Source organism: Leucoraja erinacea, chromosome 22 (genome assembly GCF_028641065.1).
Source record: "Leucoraja erinacea ecotype New England chromosome 22, Leri_hhj_1, whole genome shotgun sequence".
Classification (NCBI taxonomy): domain Eukaryota; kingdom Metazoa; phylum Chordata; class Chondrichthyes; order Rajiformes; family Rajidae; genus Leucoraja; species Leucoraja erinaceus.
The window spans coordinates 636,646-659,337 of record NC_073398.1 but is presented as its reverse complement, the minus strand read 5'-3'; the positions used below and the strand labels follow the sequence as shown (position 1 = coordinate 659,337).

The 22,692-nt window shown below is 42.1% G+C and overlaps 1 protein-coding gene across 2 annotated transcripts in view; it reads right to left on the bottom strand.

The window, feature by feature from the left end:
• nedd1 (NEDD1 gamma-tubulin ring complex targeting factor) overlaps window positions 1–22,692 on the bottom strand; it is a 75,014-nt gene that overhangs the window by 19,511 nt on the left and 32,811 nt on the right. For both annotated transcript variants that reach the window (XM_055652744.1, XM_055652743.1), the window contains exons 6-10: window positions 19,014–19,243; window positions 16,213–16,414; window positions 12,644–12,842; window positions 7,101–7,244; window positions 6,960–7,007 (exon numbers count right to left, since the gene is read on the bottom strand). In XM_055652744.1, coding sequence (XP_055508719.1) covers window positions 6,960–7,007; window positions 7,101–7,244; window positions 12,644–12,842; window positions 16,213–16,414; window positions 19,014–19,243 — 823 coding nt within the window. The remainder of the gene's footprint in view (window positions 1–6,959; window positions 7,008–7,100; window positions 7,245–12,643; window positions 12,843–16,212; window positions 16,415–19,013; window positions 19,244–22,692) is intronic.

The following is a 22,692-nucleotide window of genomic DNA, read 5'->3' as shown; positions in this document are numbered from 1 at the left end:
CATTGTATAAATGATTTGTCTATAATTGATGGTTTAAACGATGGATTATTAACTATTGGTATTAAAAGAGATAGGTTTCTTAATTTTAGATTCTGTTTTATTTGTTTCCATGTTCTAATTGTGCTATGTATAATTGGATTTTTATTATAATTTTTGTTATTCAGATGTATTGGTGAGAGGAGAGTCGCTCCTATATTACACGGAGAGCAGTCCTCTCTTTCCATTACAATCCAGTCCACCTGCTGGGCAGAATTGTCCAGCAGGTGAATCATATTTTTAATATTTACTGCCCAATTATAATACATAAAGTTAGGGAGCGCTAGACCACCCAACTCTTTTCGTTTATTAAGGTGTGCTCTTTGTATTCTATGGGATTTATAATCCCATATAAAATTTGTAATGTCTGAGTCCAATTTTTTGAAAAACTTTTTTGGGAGATATATAGGTATTGATTGAAATAGGTATAGGATTTGTGGTAAAAAGATAATTTTTATAGCGTTTATTCTGCCTATTAGGGACATCGGAAGTGTTTTCCAGAATTTCATCAAATTATTTAGTTTCTTAAGTAAGGGATTATAATTGGCTTTAAACATATCATGGTAGTTTCTAGTAATTTCAATTCCCAAATATTTGAATTTTTCTGTGGCTATTTTAAAGGGGAATTTCCAGAGGTGTGTTGAGTCTTTGGGTTTTATCGACATAATTTCACTTTTGTTCCAGTTTATTCTATATCCTGAGAAGGATCCAAAGTCCTCAATTAAATTTAATATGTTTGGTATACTAGTTTGTGGTTTTGTGATGTACAATAGTACATCATCGGCGTATAAAGATATTATGTTATTTGAGTGTTTTGTATTATAACCATAAAAATCCGGGTGTGTTCTTATTTTTTCACAAGGGGTTCAATTACCAAAGCAAATAACAGTGGTGATAGTGAACATCCTTGTCTATTACCCCTTATTATTATATTATTAGTTAGTATTCTAGCCGTGGGTTTGTTATATAATAATTTTATCCATGCGATGAAGTTCTCTCCCATTTGGAATTTTTGCAATACTTTAATCATATAATCACATTCTACTTGATCAAACGCTTTTTCTGCGTCCAGTGAAATGATAGATAACTCTTGGTCATGAGATTTATGTGAGTGCATTATGTTAAGCAAGCGTCTCAAATTATTGAATGAGTGTCTCTTAGGTATAAATCCTGTTTGATCCTCATTTATTAATCTACTAACATACCTGCTTAGTCTTCTGGCTAGTGTTTTCGCTATTATTTTTTGATCCGTATTTAACAGAGCAATAGCTCTATACGATCCTGGTTCTTCTATATATTTATCTTTTTTTAAGTATTAGTGTGATCGTTGATTCTGCTAATGTTTCAGGTAAGCTTTGCTCTTTAAAAGCATATGTATACATTTTCTGTAAGCGTGGAGTAACTATGTCGTAAAAGGATTTATAGAATTCATTACTGAATCCGTCTGGTCCTGGTGTTTTTCCGTTCTCAAGTGTGTTTATTGTGTCTTTTATCTCCTTAGAAGTAATTTGTGCTGCCAGTTCCTCTTGTTCCCTCAATACTAATTGAGGGAGGTTACAATTATCCAGAAATTCTGAAACGTTATTATTGTCTATTGACGTTTTAGATGTATATAGATTCTGGTAAAATTGAGCAAATCTTTTATTGATACCCTTGGGTAGTGTTAATAATTCCCCTCTATCTGATTTAATCTTTAGTATTGCATTCTCTTTTTCCCGTTTTTTCAATTGGCGTGCTAGAAGTTTGTGGGGTTTGTCCCCGAATTCAAAATGTTCTTGTTTTGTAATTTGAAATAGTGTTATAACTTTCTCTGACAATAATTTGTTTAGCTTGAATTTCAATAGTAGAATTTTATTATGTATATCCATAGTTGGATCTTTAGCATTATCTGTATCTAATTGTTTTACTTGTTCTTCTAAATGTCTTTGTTCATTCTTATTCTTTTTATTTTGAAAAGCTTGAAATGAAATAATGACTCCTCTAATAAATGCTTTGAAGGATTCCCATAATAGCGTGGGGGATATATCTGGTGTATCATTTATCTCAAAAAATAGGTCCATCTGTTTTTTTAGATATATACTCCCTTGTGGGTCTTTTAAAATTTGCGAGTTAAACCTCCAGAACGATTTATTCATAAACATTCCTTCTAATTTTAAAACAAAAGTTAACGGAGAGTGGTCTGAGATCGCATTGATGTGGTATTTAGGGTTCATAGTATGCGGAATTAATTTTGTATCCACTAGGAAATAGTCTATACGTGAGTATGTTTTGTGTACCGTTGAATAAAACGAATAATCCCTTCCCGTCGGGTTTGCAATCCTCCAAATGTCTGCTATATTTGTGTTTTTTATATATGTATGTAAGAGTTCACTGGATTTAGATTTCATATTACCTCTTTGCTTTTGCATCGATTTAACTAGATAAGGGTCTAAAACACAGTTGTAGTCTCTCCCAATTATAACATTTTGATAATTAAATTCTGCAATTATATTCAAAATGTTATTAAAAAATTGAGGATTATCAAAATTGGGCGCATAAATGTTTGCCAGCGTAATTGGCGTAGTATTGATCTCTGCTGTTACTATAAGATATCTCCCTTCCTTATCTGATATAATATTCTTTGATTTAAATGGTATTCCTTTACGAATAATGATTGCAGTGCCTCTAGTTTTGGAAGTGAATGAAGAGTGAAATGTTTGGCCTATCCAGTTCGCCCTCAGTCTCGTCTGATCTTGATGTTTAAGATGCGTTTCTTGTAGAAACGAAATGTCCGTGTTGTATGATTTCAACTGAGCTAGTATCTTGCCCCTTTTATTAGGTTCATTAATACCCCTTATATTCCAACTACATAGTGTGATTCCTCCCATTTTCTTTTGATTGTCGTCATGCATTTTTACCAATTTTAATGACCTTATTTATTGCGGTGCGTCCATACCTCAGGACTCTGGTTATTTGGGGGGCGTTTATATTATAGACTTCTTTGGTAGCTCCCTTCTGCGATTTTCCTTGAGAAAAAAAACACATAGATGTGACCTATTGTGATTTAAAAAAAAAATAGAACAAGTAAATTTACAGTGTCTGAGTATTCGACACTGTAGTGAGTGTCCCACTCGTCTGTGGCATTCGACATACAGCTTCCGGTGTAGATGTTATGAAGTTAGCCCCGCTGCCTTTATTACCCTAAACCTAGGGGGTCGGTACCATTTCCAAATTAGTTATATTTCACCCAGTTACACTATATATATATGTTTCATTCCGACTTATCAAATCTAATCATATATTCAATTACATATATTCCTCACTCTTTATCTATTAACTATTTAAATAATCGGTTTTAGCTTTGTTAATAGTGAGCTGTTCGCTGAAAGGGTTAACCAGAGTCAGGCTCCTGGAATTATGTCAGGTGCCCGAGTCTCCTCCCCTCTCCACTCGGGCTGCGAAACACATGAGATTACAGTGTTGTCTACGTTATATAGCAGGCAACGCATTTTTACAATTTTTACCATTATATACCTCAAGTCAGTTTCCATTACTGTTATTTTTATAATAGTATTGTTAGTTATTAATTATTATTAATTCTCTATATTTTGTGAAACTATGTAAGATCGTAAAGCGACACTTGTCCTTGTAATGTTTTCCACATTCAGCTCAGCAGATCGTCACTCCCATGTTTATCAGTCTTTCCCCGTTTGAACACAAAGTGTCCTTGAGTTGGATTCCACAATGTCCGAGGGGAGATAATAATGTCTAGACACTTCTCGTGGAAAAGCTGTTGCGTTTAATAATTTTTAAAGATTGGTGTTATTTCTCTTTTCTTCTAATATTCTCGTTGGGTGAATAAGCAAGTTAGTTTGTTCATAACATCCTGGTGCCGTGATTAATCTTCTGTTCCTATGCTGTGAGTTCTGTCACGATTTCTTGAGCATATTTAAGAGATGCTACCGAATTAGTGAATGTTTTTGAAACTCCCTTGTAAGTAATACGCATCCTGGCCGGATAATACACTCCGCATATGACTTCCTTGACACCGTAAAGAGCTTCTCTTGTATGTGAGAACATTCTTCTCTTTTGCACAATCTCGTAAGGGTAGTCCCGTAGGAGTTTGATAGAATCATTTCTGTACATCATCTTCTCTCCGTGTTTAATTTTTTTCATCAGCTCTTCCACTGTTGAGATATCCCGAAGTTTGACTATGATCTGACGTGGATAGGCTTGGTCTCCTTGTGATCTTGGTTTAAATCTGGGTAGTCGATGTGCTACTTCAATTACAGGTGCCTCAGGTAGCTTGAGTACGTGTTTGATTAAATTGGCAGTGAACTCACAGGCATTGTCCCCCTCAGCTCCCTCTGTTACTTCACGTATTTGTATATTTTGGCGTCTTGAGCGAGCTTCGAGGTCGACACATTTATCAGAGACTTTTGTTAGTTGGCTCTTGAGGCTGTCTAGTTCTAACTTCATCGCCTGCATATCTCCGGCCATCTCTTCCACAACAACTTCCATATCTTTCACCGCAGTTACATTTGCAGAAACAGTTTCATGCACAGCCTCAAACTTCTTTGTGGACTCTTCCTCCACCTTATTAATTCTCCCCGTTAGTTCTTCGTGCACATCCTCAACTCTTTTTTGCAGAGTACCAATGCCCTCAAGAATTTTTTGATTACCGGCATTAATCGTTTGCATGTTTTCCATCAAGTTTAAGTTTCCAGCTTCAATGTCATTTTTCAAATCTCTTACCGAGTTCTTTATCTCCTCCATTTCGGTTTTCTCTTTTGTGGCCATCTCAGTCTTAGATCGTGTAGCCATTCCAGAGACCACTCCAGAGGTCAGTTCTGCAGTTTCTTGATGTTTCTGAGTCTTCAGCAGGTGTTTTGTAACTCTCCTCTGTGGACTCTGACCTGGAGACGTGTTTTTCATTTAAAATGCCTTTCCCTCCGTTAAATTCACGGCGCTTACTGATGACGTCATCAGCACAGCGACCCGGGGCTCTGGTAAGTTTTTAAAAACGGTCCCGACCTCCAGACCCGATTTTAACGCGAAAAATCGCGATTTTTTTCAGCGGAGCTAAAAAATTTGCGACTGCTAGCAGAGCATGATGCCACCGGAAGATATCGGCATTTTTGCGTGTGGTTTTGGCGGAGTAACGAATCAAAGGACTAAAAAATGACACACACACACACACACACACACAGAGTTTTAAAAGTATATAGATGAGTCGAGAAATAAAGCATAAATGTTCAGTGAAGGTGATCTCGGCCTCGAGGGGAAAAATGTAATTCGGAATATGTAAAAATGTAATCGTTACCACGTAGTGTTTTTGCAAAGATGTAAAGACAACCACATACACACACACACGTACAAGATCAGAGTTTTAATAAGTATATGATATAGATATCAGGTTTCTACTCAAACTCCGAAGCTCCACAGAAATCAGTCCAAATTTGTCCAACCTTAACCTCGAGATTGGATGTTATCTGAAACTTAAAATGAAAATACTCAGCAATTATCTGAGGAGAGAGTAAAACAGTCACCAGTTCAGGCTAATGACCTACGGTGGACTGACCTGAAATGCAGGCATTGTTTCATGACAAGGCCTGAACTGCCGTATGTTTTTAATTCAGCAATTTTAATCTGCAATTTTTGCTTGGAAATTAATGCTTGTGAATATATTCCTGCAGAAAGGTGCAGGTTTCGAGGAAAAAGTGACTGACATATTCCTGTGGAAAGCATGAAGACTGAACATAAACACACATGGCCTGCCATATACTATTGTTTTACCAAATGGCAGTTTTCTTTGGGCTTGGAATCTTGCTACCAACTCATAACAGGGTCAAAGGTTGCAACTTTTCTTTGTGACACAAAAGATAATTCTTGAATTGTACAATTACTTTGTTCATCTATCTATTCCATGCAACATAAACCAGTCAATTGTCTTAAAAAGTCTTTCTCCAGCATGTTACCATCCAACTTGATGACTGGGACACTGCAACCCATGACTGGGACACTTTCACTGGTGAAAACATCCTCTCTCCTTCTCCAGAAGAGAAGGGAAATAGTTCCATAACTCCGAACAGCTAGATTTTGCAAACGTCAAATCAGTGAAATGTTTTTTATAAGAATAATCTTGGTCAGATACAGTCTACATTCCTTTTCAAATAATGCCAGAGGACCATTACTATTGATCCCAACGGGTAGATCATGCCACAAGCTCCATATCACAACTGTAACTGCAAACCAGCATTGAATTCTCTGCCTGAAGAAAGGTCCCACCCCAAAACATCAGCTATGCTTTTCTTCCACAGATGTAGCCTGACCTGCTGAGTTCCACCAGCATTTAGTGTTTTGTGTGACATTAAAAGACATGGCTGCACTTTCATTTTTAACTTGTGTTTAAGAGGGAACTGCAGATTGGAGAATCGAAGGTTTGGAGTCAGCGGGTGCAGCAGATCTATGGAGCGAAGGAAATAGGCCAAAGCCTATTTCCTTCGCTCCATAGATGCTGCTGCACCCGCTGAGTTTCTCCAGCTTTTCTGTGTAACCTTCATTTTTAACTTGTTTGGTTATCTACCAATTGTTTCCAACTGCTGCTTTTAAAGTATTTATTCCTTATTTTTTGTCTGTATCTAAATACAGACATTTCTTCTGTTCGGGTTTTTTCTCATTCAAACACAACAAAGTTATTTTCTATTTTTCCAGTTGTGATAAAATGTCCTCAACCCAACTTGAAATGGCAACTGTATCTCTTCCCAGAAAATGCTGCATGACCTAGTTAGTTAATTTCTGGTTCCCAATAAAATTACAATCTTTGCAAATGAAGGAATGTTCTATCGAACAGTTTTCAAATGGCTTATAAAAGAATGCAGCTAGACAAGGCTTCAATAAAATAAGTGTCAACTAAATTAAACGCTCAACAAAATACATCATACCATTTCCTCTTGCCACGCTGTCTTCACTTGCCTTTGACCCCGAAACATCTGGAAAACCAAGCCATAGTTCATCAGGACCAATTGCTATGCTCATGAATTGTCTGTATATTTTAATATGCCTATTAATTTAAATCAACTTACCGTCTCGAACTGGTGAGAATACATCTCCAAAGCTGTTTCCACCCAAACAATCAAGGTTCTTAAAGCTACCACTGCTATCCGTGACTTTTGTATTTTCCGTATCTTTGGATGGAATTACATCTAAACTGGTACTATGTGATAAACCTGCAAACACAGTAATGACAAACATGCTATTAATGTAAAGAAAACATTACTATTCCACCTGTTTGGTTTATAATTAGAGGACGGCTATCCAGAGAACAATGCAGTCATAATCCCAAACAAAGGATTCATTGGAGTAGAAATTAATTCTCAGTTACATGAACAGAACAGTAATATAGCAATCGTGGTATGTTGATCTTTATTTTGAAATCATTGTAATTGTTTCAACTGGAATAAGCTGCAGAAATGGAGTACAATGTACAATTGCTGCTGTACGTTGCCACTCAAGTACAGGTGCACAACCTTTTATCCGAAGTTCCAAATAACGAAAACCTCCGAATAGCGGACATTTTTTCAGTCCTTGAAGAAAGGTCCTTGAAAACGTTCACCGAGGGCGGCCCGCAGAGGTGACAGTGGAACCTCCGGTCGGTCCTCGAAGAAAGGGGAACTAAATCCCCATTCATAAAAAAGAAGGTGAGGGTATATTGCGCGGGAGGGGTAATAATTGACAATATGCTGCTGTCTGCCCGCTGAGTTAAAACGTTCCCACGGTAGACTCACGATACACAGTGTATCGTGAGTCTTGCGTGGGAACATTTTAAACTCAGCGGGTAGGCAGCAGCAGATTGTCGCTCCCTTCAGTTTCACCGCACCTACACCCCTCTGCTTCCCGGCCATGTGTGTGATCCCTTCCCTCCCCTCTCCAGCTCCCCGCCCATTGCACCGGCGCGGGGGTTTTGCACTGTCTTCACGTCGGAGCTAGTGTCAGTCACCAGAGACGTCAGGACCAACGGGACACCGGCCCCCAGGCTCACTGCAAGCACGGAGATCCCAGAGACCCACAGCCAGCAGCAGCCCAGCCCCGTTCCAACTCCAGAGGAACACGCTCCCTGTAGGGACCGAAGCTGATGGTGTGCAAGGTGCGTCTTGGTCTTGAGGTTGCGGATGAGGGGGCGCAGCTCGGGCTGTGACGTCTCCGGCCACAGGAGCTGAGACTGGGAACTGTGGAGTTGTTTGCAGTTGCAGAGGGAGGGGGCAAGGGCGGTACAGTTCCCAGTCTCAGCTCCATTCCAAGGGGGTGACCGGAGACGTCAGGACCAACGGGACACCGACTGCAAGCACGGAGATCCCAGAGACTCACAGCCAGCAGCAACTCTAGCCCAGCCCCGCTCCAACTCCAGAGGAACCCGGGTTGCGGATGAGGGGGTGCAGCTTGGGCTGTGGGCGAACTGCCACTTGTCGCTGTAGCGGCCCATCGGGGAGCGGGTTCTTGTTGGTCCTGACGTCTCCGGCCGTCCCCCTGGACAGGAGCTGAGAGACGTCAGGACCACCAGAAGCTGCTCCCCGATGGGCCGCTACGGCAACAAGTGGCAGTTCGCCCACAGTCCGAGCTGCGCCCCCTCATCGGGACATCGACCCCCAGGCCCACTGCAAGCACGGAGATCACAGAGACTCACAGTCAGCAGCAACTCGAGCCCAGCCCCGCTCCAACTCCAGAGGAACCCGGGTTGCGGATGAGGGGGCGCAGCTCGGGCTGTGGGCGAACTGCCACTTGTCGCCGTAAGGGCCCATCGGGGAGCGGATTCCTCTGGAGTTGGAGGGACAGGGAGACACAGCGGCTTTTGAGAATGGTGGGCAATCTCATCCAAAGTTCTGCCCACACAGTCAGTACACCTCTCCTACACTTGTCTCCCGCACTAAGATTATCTCGCAGAGAATGATCCCAGCCTAACCCTCCCTATTCTCTCCTATTCTGCAAGAAAAAACTACATTGAAGACTCAAACTCGCGATCGAGTAACTGCCGGGATTGAGGCGCAAACTCGCGACCTTGCGGATATGAGCCGAGCACTCTACCACTGAGCCAGCCGTTAAAATCTACGCTAAAAATCTTCCATTCCGAAAGCCGAAAAATTCTGAATTACGAAAAGCGTCTGGTCCCAAGGCTTTCGGATAAAAGGTTGTGCACCTGTACACGATTAACGTCTAATCCTCAGTGCAAGAATATTCAGCCAAATGACTTCATTTGTCTTCTCACATCATCATTTAGGTATGTTGCAAAGCCTACCTGAAGCGTCGCTGAAAATCTGTCGCTGCGGGTGTGCGCTATTTTGGCGCCGTTTAGAGGGGGCGGCTTTAAAACGCGATTTTCCCTAGGCTGTTCCAATCGAGGATGTTCAGCCTAGTTAATTATTAACGGAAAATCGCTGGAATATTCCGTCGCTTTAGCTATTATTAGTTTTAAAGACTTTATATAATTGTTGTAGTAGTTTAAAAATTAACCTCTAAACCCGCGACCACCGGCAACCGGCAGGGTCTCATACAGCAGACAACAGAAGGTAGGCTGTTTATTTTTACATTAAAAAGGGCTTCTTAAGATCCCTTTATACAAAGTTTAAAGTTGCAAGTAGCTCATTTTGGGCCCATTATATCTCACAGTATTTTTCTGGGCATTTGAGGGCACAAATCTAGGGCAATGTGAACGTTCTAAACCAGCGCATTCACAGGAACCCACTAGAAAGCTGATTTAAATTTACTTTAATTTACAGCAATTGAACACCAAATTCCTTCTATTTGGTCTATAAATTAATGTAAATGAGATTTAAAAATCATGTTTTATTGTGAATTATTTGTGAATATTATTTGGACACTTAGGCTATTTAAAAATGTTAATCATTTATTAAGAAATAGATAGATGTTTAGATCTTGTAATTGAAGTTTGAAATTACCTTCAATTGGGTAACTAACTAATTATATGCTTTAATTTCAGGTCATCCAAGTAAGATTGATTTATATTTGTTTCAGAATGCTTCAATCTATGATAACTGAAAATTTCATTCAGTTCTCTTAATTTTTAAGAAAGTTATGGGCTTTTGACTGTCCACGATCACAGCTTTTTTTGTTATGTCCATAGAAAATCAATAGGGAACAAGATGCTAATTTCCGAGTATGAAAATGTCCATAACTTTTTAAATACTTGAGATATGAAAGTGAATTAGGTGTCAAATTAAACTTATTTTTATGCTTTATCTGATGGGATAAATTGCAGACTTGATTTTTTAAATCTCAAAATTTTGTAACATTGCTACATCACTCAGTTTTTTACGGGAGAGGGTGGGGGAAGGGGGTGGGGGAGAGAGGGAAAGGGGGGTGGGGGAGGGAAGGGGGGGTGGGCGACGGGGGTGGGGGAGAGAGGGATGGGGGTTGGTGGAAGGGGGGAGAGGAAGGGGGGTGGGGGAGAGAGGGATGGGGTTGGGAGGAGGAGGGGAGGAGAGGGAGAGGGGTGAGGAGTGGGAGATGGAGGGGTGAGGAGGGGGAGATGGAGAGAGGGATGGGGATGGGGTAGGTGGAGGGAGGGGAGGAGAGGGAGGGAGATGGAGAGGGGTGGGGGGGAGAGAGGTGAAAGAGTAGGGAGGGAGAGTGGAGGGGGAAGGGGGGAGAGAAGTGAAAGAGTGGGGAGGGAGGGGGTAGGGCGAGTGGTGGAAGAGGGACGAAGGGGTAGGGGGAAGGGAGCGGGGGGGGGAGAGGGGAAGGGGGGGTGGGGTAGAGAGTGAAGGGGGGGGGGGGAGAGAGAGGGGTGGGTGGGAGAGGAAGCGGGAGAGGGGCGAGGAGAGGGAATCATAGAAACATAAGATTCTATAAGACCTTCCCTCAATCTTCTAAATTCTAGCGAGTACAAACCGAGTCTATCCAGTCTTTCTTCATATGAAAGTCCTGACATCCCAGGAATCAGTCTGGTGAACCTTCTCTGTACTCCCTCTATGACAAGAATGTCTTCGGGCATTGGGCATTGTGACATCACACGAGGTGTCACACTAACCACCTGGGTCTATTGGGTCTGTTCCTCCAAAGCACGGTTGCGGGGTGGGAATCATGGCTGGGGCTGGTGCAAAGGCATATGTAAATGGATCCATTCCGATTGGACATCTGTTAGCATTGTGCATTGTGACATCACACGATGGAACGTTCACCAGGGGCTGGTGCAAAGGCTTATGTAAATGTGTCCATCCTAATTGGACATATGTGACATCACACGATGGAAACGAATCAAAAGGCAAACAGGTAGCCAGACAGACGCCGGACATCGGACGGACGGCGGCAGATAATAATAGATAGATAGATAGATGGGCCAAACACAGGCAGGTGGGACTAGTGTAGATCGGACACGTTGGCTGTTCTGTGCAGGTTGGGCCGAAGGGCCCGTTTCCACTCTGTAAGACTCAATGACTCTATAAGTTTTCAAACCCTAACAAAATGTTTACTTTTTATTTAGATTATATTTTACTGCCACTGTCAATTCAGTATTTATTTACTTTGTTAGAAACATAGACATAGAAAATAGGTGCAGGAGTAGGCCATTCGGCCCTTCAAGCCTGCACCGCCATTCAATATGATCATGGCTGATCATCCAACTCAGTATCCTGTACCTGCCTTCTCTCCATACCCCCTGATCCCTTTAGCCACAAGGGCCACATCTAACTCCCTCTTAAATATAGCCAATTAACTGGCTTCAACTATCTTCTGTGGCAGAGAATTCCACAGATTCACCACTGTGTGTAAAAAATGATTTTCTCATATCGGTCCTAAAAGACTTCCCCCTTATCCCTGTGACCCCTTGTTCTGGACTTCCCCAACATTGGGAATAAACTTCCTGCATCTAGCTTGTCCAACCCCTTAAGAATTTTGTAAGTTTCTATAAGATTCCCCCCTCAATCTTCTACATTCTGTTGTCCCGACATTAAAAGTCAACATAGAAATGGAATTACATCTATTTCAAAGTAGGATGAAGTGACCAATACTGCTGCCTGAAATAATTCCATGAGTTTACTTTCATGGAGGTTTTGGATGCTGGCTCCAATTTGGTTGATGCATTGAATTCAGTTTTACAAGAGCAGGATTTGTACCTCTGGCCTCATGTTTACCGGTCCAATGTTAAAGTTGTGTGGTGGTAACATACTTCTGCCAAGGATAGTTAAAACTTTGTACTGAAAGCTCCAACCACTTTTCTAACCAACCTATCAACGTCATAGAGACATAGAGCCTTACAGCATGGAAACAGGCCCTTCAGCTCAACTTGCCCACACCGGTTAACATGTCTCACCTACGCGAGTCCCACTTGCCTGCGTTTGACCCTGTCCTATCCACGTACATGTCAAAATGTTTCTTAAACGTAGTATTAAACAAAGTATTCACAAGATTTGGCAAGATGATCCCTGGATGCTTGTCGGACATGAAGAGTTAACTGCGCTGTGTAGAGGTAGAGTTAACACAAATACCACAATGGATACAGATGGCAGATTCATCCTCTTTCCATGAAATAAACCATTTTGACAGCTTTTATGGCCACTTAATTATGCTGTTAATTGCACATTTGAATAACTTGCAGATAGGTTATCTGTCCTACCTTTCCCTTCTAGATTAGCTTCAGCTCCTTTGACTTCTGGAATGAAAGGAGTTACTTTAACAGTTGGAGCAGTTGTCATTAGTGTAGCAAAATCCAGGGGCTCTTTTGGTGCACTGTTCGACTTAGCTGAAGGCCTCTTCATGGCTCCAGTTGACAACACGGTCGAAGTCCTGTTTACAATGCTCTTGCTCCCATTTGACTGGAAGAAAAAAAAAGTTCATTTAAAATTATGAAATATCGACTAGGTCGGTATGACGCAGTGGTAATGTTGCTGCCTATCAGCGCCAGAGACCCAGGTTTGATCCTGACTACGAGCACTATCTGTACAGAGTTTGTACATTCTCCCCGTGACCATGTAGGTCTTCTCTGTATCTCTAAACTAAATTGTTCACATAATCCAACAAGAACACAAATCACAGTTGTCAGTGCCAATAGTCTCAGGCTAAACACCATTTTATCAAAGTTTTCCTGAACTATTCACTCAAGATCCACAACATCATTACACACATTTGTTACCCCATCATATTTGCTCTTAAAAGCAATCCTTGGCTTTCATAAGATCAGAAGTGATAGGAGTAGAATTTGGTCATTTGGCCTATCAAGTCTACTCCACCATTCAATCATGGCTGATCTATCTCTCCCTCTTAACCCCATTCTCCTGCCTTCTCCCCATAACCTCTGGTACCTGTACTAATCAAGAATCTATCTCTACCTTAAAAATATCCACTGATTTGGCCTCCACAGCCTTCTGTGGCAAATAATTCCAGTTTCACTACTCTCTGAATAAAGAAATTCCTCCTCATCTCCTTCCTAAAAGAACATCCTTTAGCTCAAGTTTAGCTCCTTAAGCATCAGCTCCATCTTCAACCAGGCCACATTCAGCATTTCTCCTCCATGATATACCTATTTGCCTCGTCTGCAATGACTTTGACCTTCTTAGGTTTTCTGCTGCTGAAGCCTGTATCTATAATGGGGCGGCACAATGGCAAAGCAGTAGAGTTGCTGCTTTACAGCAGTAGAGGCCCGGGTTCGATCCTGATTACAGGTGCTGTCTGTATGGCGTTTGTAAGTTCTTCCTGTGACTTGTGTGGGTTTCTTCCAAGTCCTCCGGTTTCCTCCCACATTCCAAAGATGTGCAGGTTTGTAGGTTAGTTGGCTTCTGTAAATTGTTCCCAATGCATAGTGTAGAACCAGTGTGAATGGGTGACTGTTGGTCAATGTGGACTCGGTGGGCTGAAGGGCCTATTTTCACAATGTATTTCTAAACTAAAAAACTAAATGAAAAAGTTATTTTTCATTTTTGTGAAAGATTACAAAACACTATTGTAATCTTTAGATTTCACTATTCCAACGCACTAACTGAACCCTGGATTTTCACCGCTGCATGTTCAATTTACTGGGCCAGATTATCAGAAGTTCTTTCTCTGAATTTTTTCAACCCAATCTCTCATCGTTTTCACATACATTGCAAAAACCTATCTTTACTCATTATTGGTATCCCATTTCATATTTTCATATAGCTTGATGCTTGGTCTTATGTGAACCTGGACAATGACTGCCAAATGATCAAATTCGACATTTTGAAACCAAATATAGCGCCCCTCCCTCAGGTCACTCTGCTCCCTTTCACTAGCTGACAGGCAGGAAGGGCAATCCACCGCATTATTGCTAACAGCCAGGTCCAATTAGGTGACATTGGACAGGCATGATATTCATCTCCAGAAAAAAAGCAGGAAGTATTGGCCAGGGGTCCTAGAGCCCGCTAGGCCCCCAGCGGGGGTACACGGGCAGTTCAGGGGGCTCCTTCATTTTCAATAAATTGAAAGCGATTCCCAAGCTTTCTGCTGGTAGTTTACATTACAGAAGCTTAGAATTTTTCTAACACATAACCAGCAAAATAACCTCCAAAAGAGAAATATTTCATGAAATAATTGACTTTATACAGCTAAAAAAATCTTTACAAAAAATTTTACCTGAATTTCTAAATGAGCTATTTGTAGAGATGCCAAAAGAACACAAAAGTAAAACCTACACATCACCTTGGAAATATACCATCTCAAGGCATAATTATGCACAATACTGCAAGGCACAGTTAACTGTCAATACACTGATGTCACATCGACAACGTTAAGAAGGTAGAAAACTAAAAACCTCTGACAATAACAATGAAAACAAAAATCCTCAATATAAACAGAAAATCACCAGAAAAGGGAGGGGTAACCACTGCCCAGGAGGTGGGGCCCCGCATCTCTCTAACCTCCACTATCATCGCCGGTACCATTCCCTTTCCAGTCGCAGCTCCATATGGGAAACACAAAACACTGTTGTGTTCATTTATTTATTTTCCCCACAAGAGCGGATGGGGAAGGGATCAACCATCATCCCCGTCTCAGCTGTCCGGGTATCCCAGCCACCCAGAGCCCGCGCTCCCGTTCGTGGCCCCCGCGTCTCACCCGCTCACGCTCCGGTTCCCACCGACAAATGCCGGGCTGATCTCAGCAACAGCCAAAGATCATTGTTGTGTTCCCTCCCCCCCCCTCCCCCCCAGCTATTGGCTGACCTTGCTGACTTCCATCATGTATTACTAGCTTGCCCGCCTCCAGACCGGTACCTCCCCTCACCCTTTTATTTTATGATCTTGCCAACTAAACTATCAAAATCGGGCACAAAAAAAAAGAAAAATCTGATTCATTATTAGGAAAAGAAAAAAGAAAAAAAATCCAAAAAAAAAATCGGAAGAATATCATGCCCGATTGAAATGGCCCACTTAACCTCATCAGCCTCCTTATAAAACTCATGCACTCTAGTCTTTGGGAAGAAGGGATTGGTGACAAAAGCAAGACAGAAAGTGGAAGGAGGAGAGAGAGAAAGGAATGGAGAGAAAGTGGGGTGCCTCCTTGCTACCTGTGTTCCCCTGTCCAGGTTCGAGGAAGACCTAGCCACTGGGGCAAGCCTGAGACCACCGGTGTTACAATGTGTTTGACCCCGAGCTGCCGGGAGGAAGCCCTAGACAGCCAGTACTGAGTGGTTGGGGAAGGGCGGAGATGCCAGTGCTTCTTCCTGTCCATCGACTACGAGGGACTGCACCCACACACAGAGGCAAAGACTGAGTGGCTTGGATAACCCAGAGACCACCAGTGCCGCCTCTTCAAGCCCAAAGTTGAGCCGCCTTGATATGCCTGAGACCGCCAGTGCCTGCTCTCGAGGCAAAAGTGAACTGCTGGGAGAAGATTGAGATTGCCATGCCTCCTCCTTTGAGACTAGCACTGAGCTGCCGGGACACGCCCGAGATTGCCAGCGCACTGTACATGCACCCTGACGATGAGAGACAGCGTTCCATGTGATCCTGGACTCTCTTGTCACTGTAAATAAAACATGTCACACGAGTTCACCCTACAGTGTGGTCACTGCTGAACCTGGCATCGCCCCCGACGCCATGTGATAGCGGGTGTTTAAGCGCCTTCAATATAAAATGGCAAAACTGCATTCCACCTCAATTCACTTGGATTTAAAAGTGTATCAGTATTACACAAGTACAACCCAAGTACAAGTAGAAACAGTCTACCTACCCTGATTTGTGTTGGACCATTCTGAAACTTTAAGCAGCGAACAGATTTCTTGTGGGCACTGACAACTTTTAATGGTGAAGAGGTCACTCGCAAATCATACACATAAATCTTTCCTCTGATGGATCCTACAGCCAACGTTGCTCCATCTGTCATAAAGCTAACTGCAGTCAAAGGGGCCTCAACAGAAATAGTTCGTAATATCCTGTGCAAAAAGAAATTCAGAAAAGAAAATCAGCATGATAAATCTTGGCTTAAACTCCTTTCTCAGTTCTGTTGACCGAGTTGATTCAATCATGTGCCATTCCATGTTTTTTTCTATAAAATCCTTGGATTATTCTATAACTTTTCTATGTAGTAAACCCTCGTTAAGATGGACCATGCGAGAATGGGGGGAGGGATAGTATCAGTTATTGCTAATTACCAGCTATACAGAGTAAGGGATTATCATTGAAAGTGGTGGAATCAAAGCGTTGCAGATGATGGTGAATGCAAAAAACGACATAGTGTGCTGGAGTAACTCAGTGCATCTCCGGAGAACATGGATAAGTCACATTGGGACCCTTCTTCAGACTCATTACTCCAGCACTGTGCCGCTGGTCTGCACCAACATGCCTTCCCCAGCTACCGCAGTCTGGTTTACGTGACTGTTGTTGCGGCTCACGTTGCAGCCCTTGGCCAGCAACGCTTTCTTCAGGTCGCCGCAACCGACACCAATCATCGTGGGGGTTCCTCCCCACTCACCATCTATCGCTTCTTCTAGACACAGTGATGGGAGAAGGAGTTGGCAGCAGCGATGGAGCAGAGGAAGCAACGTGCACCAGGAAGAATCAACGGCTAGTGAGGGGGAAGTGGCCTGAAGAAAACGCTGTCCCCAAGGGCTACAATGTGAGCCGCAACAACCAGATGGTGCGCTGGATGAAGGGTTCGCTGGTGCACCCTGTGAGTCGGGGATGGCGTCGAAGCCTAGGCTGGAGCGGACGGGGATATGCAGGTTCATCCGCCACAACTATTACAGGGGTTTACTGTAGTGGAAAAACGTTGTTACCACATTCCAGGTGCAGAAGCTTAGGTGACTTAAGTCACTCTTGTAACTGTTTTAATGAATATGAAATTTGAATCAAAGGAGAAACATCAATAATTAAAAAGGCAGGTATGAAATCAAGCAGCAAGTTGCAAGCTGAAATGAAACCCACTTTAGAAGGCATCAAACTAAATTGCTCAAAAATATTTCCTGAAAATCTTTTGACCCTCAATTCAGTTCTTAGCTGAGTACTTCAGTTTACACAAATTTAAAGTAACACAAATTTATAGGAGCTATTTAATCCACATGCGTTTGGTGAAATTGTATTTTTATGATGATGCAACAATTAAGTTTCTGACAGAAGTTCTTAGACAATTTGTTTGCTGTTAAGGAGATCTTCCTAACATTCGCCCTAAAAATAAGTTTTCAAAGGAAATATCTTGCCTGATCCCTGTAAACTTCACCTCGAATTAATGATTTCATTCAAAGTAGAGAATTTTAAAGATTTATGACGTTCAGACAAGGAATGGTGGAATCAGAACCCTAACTGATTAAAGACTGGGTGGGCACGGGGGTACAACTAGAAGAGCGGCTGCCTCACAGCACCAGTCCCCAGGTCCAATCCTAACCTGGATTGTATGTGAGTGGTTGAATTTGTGGAAGTTGTTTAGAATGTAGGGCAAATAAAATAGTATTAGTAAAGGATTACTATAAATGGTTCATTGATGGTCAGCTGCAGGTCAGTAGACTAGGAGGCTGTTTTGGTGCTGTATCTCGCTATGACTATAGATTTGTTGATCAGTAGTAACAATTACATCCAAAATATTTAAACTTTCTTTTGAAATTCATTTTACCTCAAATATAATTCACTGATCTATTAAAAAACCTCTGAATACGTTTATTTTTCATATTTGTTTGAAGTTCCTCCAGCACTTTTTTTTGCTTCTAACTTATGATTTTTGTGCTTTTTCTCTTTCTCCTAAAGTTATGTGTGCTGTGATGCAGCCCCGGGATTGCTGGAAATGAAAAGCTGATGACCTTCTTCACTTACATAGAAGATAGCATATGCCATTCAGCCCATTGTCATGCTACACCATTGAATCAGATCATTGATTTTGTTCATTAACTATTCTTCTGCCCACTTGCCCACCTGATCAAGATCCTGCTGTAACCGTTGATAACAATCTTTGTAGTTTGTACGATACCACTCACTTTAGAACCATGTACAAATTTACTAATCATACCTTGTATGTTCTCATCCATTCAGAAAAGTTAAACAAAAACATTGGACAACTCCCCCACAACTCATGGGGACTTGAGGATGTGTTCTTAAACAGACTTGTCTGAATTTGACATAGATTTTATGTTCCATGCAAACATTCTTGAATCCTCAGTACAGTACTCTTAAATACAGGTACATCATTGATTTTCCAGCACCCTTGGCTCCAGAGCTTTGCCAGATTACCCATTATGCCAGATCAGAGGTCACAAAATAATAATTCGACAATACACCTCTAACCCAGTAATTATACCCCTTCCATGCCTCTAAACCACCTGCTAGAAACTTAAAGAATTTTAAATAAACAAAGAAGTTTTAACTCTTTAACAATTAACTCTTTCAGGATGGAGGCACACGTCCCAAAAGAGCGTTAGACACATGCAATGCTCTTATAATATTTGCCTGGAAAATTGGTGGTGGACCTACATCAGGTTTTACTTGTATTTGCAAATTACAAATTGCAGTTGGCCCACTGCATTTTACATCACTTATATAACTTACATTTTGCTGGAGGAATCATAGCAGTTTATTTTTTTATCCAAACCAACTGTGGCAAACAACAAATCATTTACTGGTGAAAAGCACAAGCTGGAAGCTGGAGCCTTATGAGCATTTTCAAACGTATGGTGAACTTGCTGTGTATTAACATCCCAAAGAGTTACAGTTCCACTGTCGTGGACACTTCCCAGCAAAGCTTTTTTAAAGATGGAATACTTCAAGTCTTGCACTGGCTGCAAAAGAAAAATAAAAATGAAAACTTCACTTGTGGAAGAGAAAAGTATGAGCTCAAGTATCCAAAAACACAATACGATACCAATTTTGGTCATCTGACTTCAGTGGTTGGTAATCCATTAAGGAAAGTCCATTATAAAGGATGAGGTTTCCGAATACTTACGAAGCACGTGATTAAATAGGCTGAAGTCAGCATGGTTTAGCGAAGGGGAGTTTAGCCTGACCTGTTGGAATTCTTTGATCTCATTGAATGGTGGTGCTGGCTCGAAGGGCCAAATGGCCTGCTCCTGCACCTATTGTCTATTGTCTTTGAGGAAGTTAATCGGAGGATAGACAAAGGAGTCAGTGGATGTTATTTATCTGGATTTTCAGAACGTCTTTGATAGATGCTGGAAGGATGCTGGAGTCAATTATTAAAGAGGCAATAATGGGGCATTTGGATAGCAGTAAAATGATTAGTCCAAGTCAGCATGGATTTATGAAAGAGAAAGCATGCTTGACCAATCTTCTGGAATCTTTTGAGGATGTGACAAGTAAAATGGATGAAGGGGTGCCAGTGGATGTAGTGTATCTAGACTTTCAGAAAGCCTTTGATAAGGTCCCGCACGGGAGACTGGTGACCAAAATTAGAGCACATGGTATTGGGGGTAGGGTGTTGACAATGGATAGAAAATTGGTTGGCACACAGGAAGCAAAGAGTAGGAGTGAACGTGTCCTTTTCAGAATGGCAGGCAGTTGCGAGTGGAGTGCCGCAGGGCTCGGTGTTGGGGCCGCAACTGTTTACCATATATATTAATGATTTGGAAAATTGAATTAGGAGCAACACTAGCAAATTTGCGGATGATAAAAAGCTGGGTGGCAGTGTGAACTGTGATGAGGATGTTAGGAGGTTGCAGGGAGACCTGGACTGGTTGAGTGAGTGGGCAGATGCGTGGCAGATGCAGTATAATATAGATAAATGTGAAGTTATCCACTTTAGCGGCAAAAACAAGAGGGCAGATTATTATCTCAATGGGGTTAGGTTAGGCAAGGGGGAGGTGCAGCGAGACCTGGGCGTCCTTGTACACCAGTTACTGAAAGTTGGCGTGCAGGTACAGCAGGCAGTGAAGAATGTTGGCCTTCATAACAAGAGGATTTCAGTATAAGAGTATAGAGGTTATTTTGCAGTTGTATAGGGCTCTGGTGAGACCACATCTGTAGTATTGTATCCAGTTTTGGTCTCTTAATTTGAGGAAGGACATCCTTGTGATTGAGGCAGTACAGCGTATGTTCACGAGATTGATCCCTGGAATGGCGGGACTGTCATATGAGAAAAGATTGAAAAGACTAGGCTTGTATTCACTGGAGTTTATAAGGATGAGGGGGCGCTAATAGAAACATATAAAATTATAAAGGGACTGGACAAGCTAGATGCAGGAAAAATGTTTCCAATGTTGGGCGTGTCCAGAACTGAGGTGAGAAAAAACGTTTTCATCCAGAGAGTTGTGAATTTGTGGAATTCCCTGCCACAGAGGGCAGTGGAGGCCAAGTCACTGGATGGATTTAAGAGAGTTAGATAGGGCGTGGAATCAAGAGATATGGGGAGAAGGCAGGCACGGGTTATTGATTAGGGACAATCAGCCATGATCACAACAAATGGCGGTGCTGGTTCGAAGGGTCGAATGGCCTCCTCATGCACCTATTTTCTATGTTTCTATATGGTTCCGCATTTGAGGCTGCTAAAGAAGATGGGAGCCCATGGTGTTAGGGGGATGATACTAGCATGGATTGAATGGTGTCTGAATGGCAGAAAGCTTAGACTGGGAATAAGTGGGGCTTTTTCTGGTTGGCCGTCGGTGACTAACGGTCACTGCTGAATCGGTGCTGGGCCGTTACTCTTCATGTTCATATCAACAGTAGTCTGGAGAAGGACTAGGATAGGTTGGGAGGGTGGGCAAAAAAGTGGCAGATGGAATACAGCACAGCAAAGTGTAAGCTCATGCACGTTGGTAGTAGGAATAAAAATGTAACTATTTTCAAAAAGGGGAGAGGATTCAGAAATCGTACGTGCAAAAGGTTTTGGGAGTGCTGGTGCAGGATTCCCAAAAGGTTCACTTGCAGGTTACACAAAAAAACAGGAGAAACTCAGCGGGTGCAGCAGCATCTATGGAGCGAAGGAAATAGGCAACGTTTCGGGCCGAAACCCTTCTTCAGACTGATCGGGGGCAAGAAAGGAAAAAGGAGGAGGAGCCCGAAGGTTGGGGGATGGGAGGAGACAGCAGGGGGACTGAGGAAGGGGAGGAGACAGCAAGGACTAACAAAATTGGGAGAATTCGATGTTCATGCCCCCAGGATGCAGACTCCTCGTACAGTTGGAGGGCAGGAGGGATCACAGATGGGGGACAGTTAGAGAGGAGGTTGTGAAACTGTCTCCGAAGAGGAGAACTTCTTCAAGGTAGGCATATCTTGAAGAGATAACGCAGTGGAGTATACACAGTGTTTAAGAAGGAACTGCAGATGCTGGAGAATCGAAGGTTATTCTCCCAATTTTGTTAGTCCTTGCTGTCTCCTCCCCTTCCTCAGTCCCCCTGCTGTCTCCTCCCATCCCTCAACCTTCGGGCTCCTCCTCCTTTTCCCTTTCTTGTCCCCTCCCACCCCTGCTCCCGATCAGCCTGAAGAAGGGTTTCGGCCCGAAACGTTGCCTATTTCCTTCGCTCCATAGATGCTGCTGCACCCGCTGAGTTTCGCCAGCTTTTTTGTGTAACCTTCGATTCTCCAGCATCTGCAGTTCCTTCTTAAACACAGGTTCATTTGCAAGTTGAATCGGTAGTAAAGAAGGCAAATTTGCTAAATAGTGAAAGGCCTGGATGTGGAGATGATGTTTGCACTAGTGGCAGTGTCTGGAACCACGGTGCCTCAGAATAAAAGGACGTACCTTTAGAAAGGAGATGAGGAGGAATTTCTTTAGTCAGAGGGTGGCGAATCTGTGGAATTCATTGCCACAGACAGTAGTGGAGGCCAAGTCATTGGGTGTTTTTAAGGTGGAGATTGACAGATACTTGATTGGTACAGGCTTCAAGGGTTAGGGGGAGAAGGTACGAGAATGAGGTTAAGAGGGAAAGTTAGATCAGCCATGATTGGTGAAGTAGATTCAATGGACCGAATAGCTTACTCTGTCATGAATTGAAACTCTCCAAATTAACCACTTATAGAAACAACAAGTTTTGTTGGGACAAAACAATACTTCATAAATCAGAAATTAAGACTAAAGAGAAATAGTATTTTGCTACATTCTTAATCTTACTAATGTAACAAGCATTCAACATTATACAATTATCAAGTAATCATTAAGAGAACGAAAGATAAATACTGCATTAGTTCCAATATAATGATAGATTTTCCTGCAGATTTTCCAGGATCAATACTCAGGCATTTTTGTTGGAAACAATTAAGAGGTAAATATGTAAGT